Below are 3,168 nucleotides of genomic sequence, written 5' to 3' on the forward strand. Positions count from 1 at the left end.
TGTCATGGATTTGGTCCACTAATAAACTTGGCCAGATTTCTAGAAATGAGAGCTGCTCCTTCCCAAGTGGGATGGATGCCGTCTCTCCGGATCAGACCAGGTCTTCCCCAGAAAGTCTGCCAATGATCAACAAAGCCCACATCGTTTGCTGGACACCACCTCGACAACCAGCGGCGGAATGACGACATGCGGCTATACATGTCATCACTGGTCAGATTTGGCAGGGGTCCAGAGAAAACTACGGTGTCCGACATTGTTTTTGCATATGTACACACCGACTCAACATTAATCTTAGTGACCTCCGATTGGCGTAACCGGGAGGCATTACCGCCGACGTGAATAACAATCTTACTGTATTTACGTTTATCCTTAGCCAGCAGTTTCAAATAAGACTCAATGTCGCCCGCTCTGGCCCCAGGGATGCACTTAACTATGGCCGCTGGCTTCGCTAAATTCACGTTTCTCAAAATGGAGCTGCCAATGATCAGAGTTGGTTTCTCAGCGGGTGTGTCGCTGAGTGGGGAAAATCTGTTAGAAACGTGAACAGGTTGATGATGCCCCGTGGACTTTGAATGCTTACGACTATTCCTCCTTCGGACAGTCACCCAGCCCCCCCCTTTCCTGGCTGCACAGGGGACGGCTACCACAGGCTAACTCAGGCCGATCCGCACCGACTACCGGGGACTGGCTAGCTACAGCAGCTAAAGACTGATCTACCAAGGTGCGGAGCCGGACTTCTAAATCACTGAGCCTCGCCTCCATGTCTATAAATAAACTACACTTATTACATGTACCATTACCGCTAAAGGAGGCAGAGGAGTAACTGAACATCTGACACACTGAGCAGGAGAAAGTAGGAGAGAGAGGGAGAAGGAGAAGCCATCGCTAGCTGCTAAGCTAAAGTCGCTAACGGCTAAGCTAAAGTACTGTAGCGTCAGTTACCAAAACTTTAGAACAACTATGAGATTGAACAGCAGTCACTAAAAGAAGGAAAGAACTGTGAGTGCTTAGGCAAAATTACTGTAAAGAATAAGTGTTTAGCGAACAGTTGGCCGCTGTAATCAAACAAATGTAACTGGTATTTAGCGAGAGCAGCACAACACGGTACCAACACACAAGCAACGGAAATGAGTCGACACGCTTACCGCAATACGTCAGCAGTCATCTGTGAAAGCATCAACATTTGAAATTAATATTCTCTATGATATGAATTCCACATACTGGGGACGCACTGAATGAAACAAACCAAGGTTTTTACGCAGTGGCTCCCAACTCTCCATGGCAGAAACCATTAAAACACGCAAAACCCTCATTTAAATACTCCCACCTCCATTGTGTTTGCTCCTGTCGTCATCTACGCAATAATTCTTAGTTGATCATCCATAACGGATACTACAATTACACGTGCAATATTTTGGAATGCACACGCAATTTAGTACTCTTTATTCGGGATGTTAGTAAATCGGGCCCTTAGTACGTAAGTGCCACTACAATGCCCTGCGATGGACTGGCGACCTGTGCAGGTTGTACCCGCCTTTCGCCCGATGTAAACTGGGATTGGTTATGGGTGGATGGTGCCACTACAATTTTCATCTAAAACGTATTTGTGCACGAATTAGGTTTTTGTTTATCTTCATTGCATCACTGGCGCCCTCTGAAATAAAAGCAGCAAGTAGCTGTCTTTCCTGAGCAAATAAATAAACATACATGTATCAAACACACATTACTACTGTAAATGTATAGTATAGGTTACTTGAATGCATACAAGAGGGTACAGGCTAAATAGAGGCACTCTGGTACATACCATTGGTCCCACTAGTGTGAAAAGTGTCTTCAGGTCTTCCTGCGTTTTCAGCGGGATGAAGCGTCGGATGTGCTTCAGGCAGGAACTTTCATCAGTGGAGCCTTGACCAGAAGAAGCCGCTTCAACGGCTGCCAAGGCTTCGTTCACGTTTTTGCCATTAACCGCGGTTTCTGCAGAACCATCCATAACTGAACGCCAGGTCTATAGCCTACTGTAGTCAGCAAGGTCTAATTTTGAATGCTTCAACTTCAGCAGACACCAACTATAAAACAAGGTTGGTGAATGTTTATCTTTATAACTAACAGAGGAGTCTGTGCCAGTGCACCTAACCACACCCATGTGTCCTGAGCAACAGCTGCGACTAGGATTGTTTTAATTGCAGATTAGTTTCTTGATTAGTTGTTTGGTCTGAAATGGTGGGAATTATTATTTTTCCCGAAGCTCAAGATTGTCCACAGCAACTCCAAAGATATTTGGTTTACTGTCATAAAAGAGTAAAGAAAGTGGAATCAGAGAATTTTGACTTTTTCAAAAACAAATTACTCAAACCGATTGATATCACAATAGTTGCCTAACCACACCCAACAGTGATGTGTCCTGAGCAACAGCTGCGACTAGGATTGTTTTAATTGCAGATTAGTTTCTTGATTAGTTGTTTGGTCTGAAATGTCAGAAAATGGTGGGAATTATTATTTTTCCCGAAGCTCAAGATTGTCCACAGCAACTCCAAAGATATTTGGTTTACTGTCATAAAAGAGTAAAGAAAGTGGAATCAGAGAATTTTGACTTTTTCAAAAACAAATTACTCAAACCGATTGATATCACAATAGTTGCCTAACCACACCCAACAGTGATGTGTCCTGAGCAACAGCTGCGACTAGGATTGTTTTAATTGCAGATTAGTTTCTTGATTAGTTGTTTGGTCTGAAATGTCAGAAAATGGTGGGAATTATTATTTTTCCCGAAGCTCAAGATTGTCCACAGCAACTCCAAAGATATTTGGTTTACTGTCATAAAAGAGTAAAGAAAGTGGAATCAGAGAATTTTGACTTTTTCAAAAACAAATTACTCAAACCGATTGATATCACAATAGTTGCCTAACCACACCCAACAGTGATGTGTCCTGAGCAACAGCTGCGACTAGGATTGTTTTAATTGCAGATTAGTTTCTTGATTAGTTGTTTGGTCTGAAATGTCAGAAAATGGTGGGAATTATTATTTTTCCCGAAGCTCAAGATTGTCCACAGCAACTCCAAAGATATTTGGTTTACTGTCATAAAAGAGTAAAGAAAGTGGAATCAGAGAATTTTGACTTTTTCAAAAACAAATTACTCAAACCGATTGATATCACAATAGTTGCCTAA

General features: G+C 42.6%; 1 protein-coding gene across 1 annotated transcript in view; it reads right to left on the reverse strand.

Annotated features, from left to right (window-relative positions):
* The window catches only part of LOC123969582 (multidrug and toxin extrusion protein 1-like), a 15,900-nt gene extending 13,705 nt beyond the window's left edge, over positions 1-2,195 (reverse strand). Inside the window, exon 1 of the mRNA XM_046047124.1 lies at positions 1,805-2,195. Coding sequence (XP_045903080.1) covers positions 1,805-1,990 — 186 coding nt within the window. The 5' untranslated portion in view covers positions 1,991-2,195. The remainder of the gene's footprint in view (positions 1-1,804) is intronic.
* Between the last annotated feature and the right edge of the window lie 973 nt (positions 2,196-3,168).

The sequence above is a fragment of the Micropterus dolomieu genome, linkage group LG04 (assembly GCF_021292245.1).
Source record: "Micropterus dolomieu isolate WLL.071019.BEF.003 ecotype Adirondacks linkage group LG04, ASM2129224v1, whole genome shotgun sequence".
In the NCBI taxonomy this organism is placed as follows: Eukaryota; Metazoa; Chordata; class Actinopteri; order Centrarchiformes; family Centrarchidae; genus Micropterus; species Micropterus dolomieu.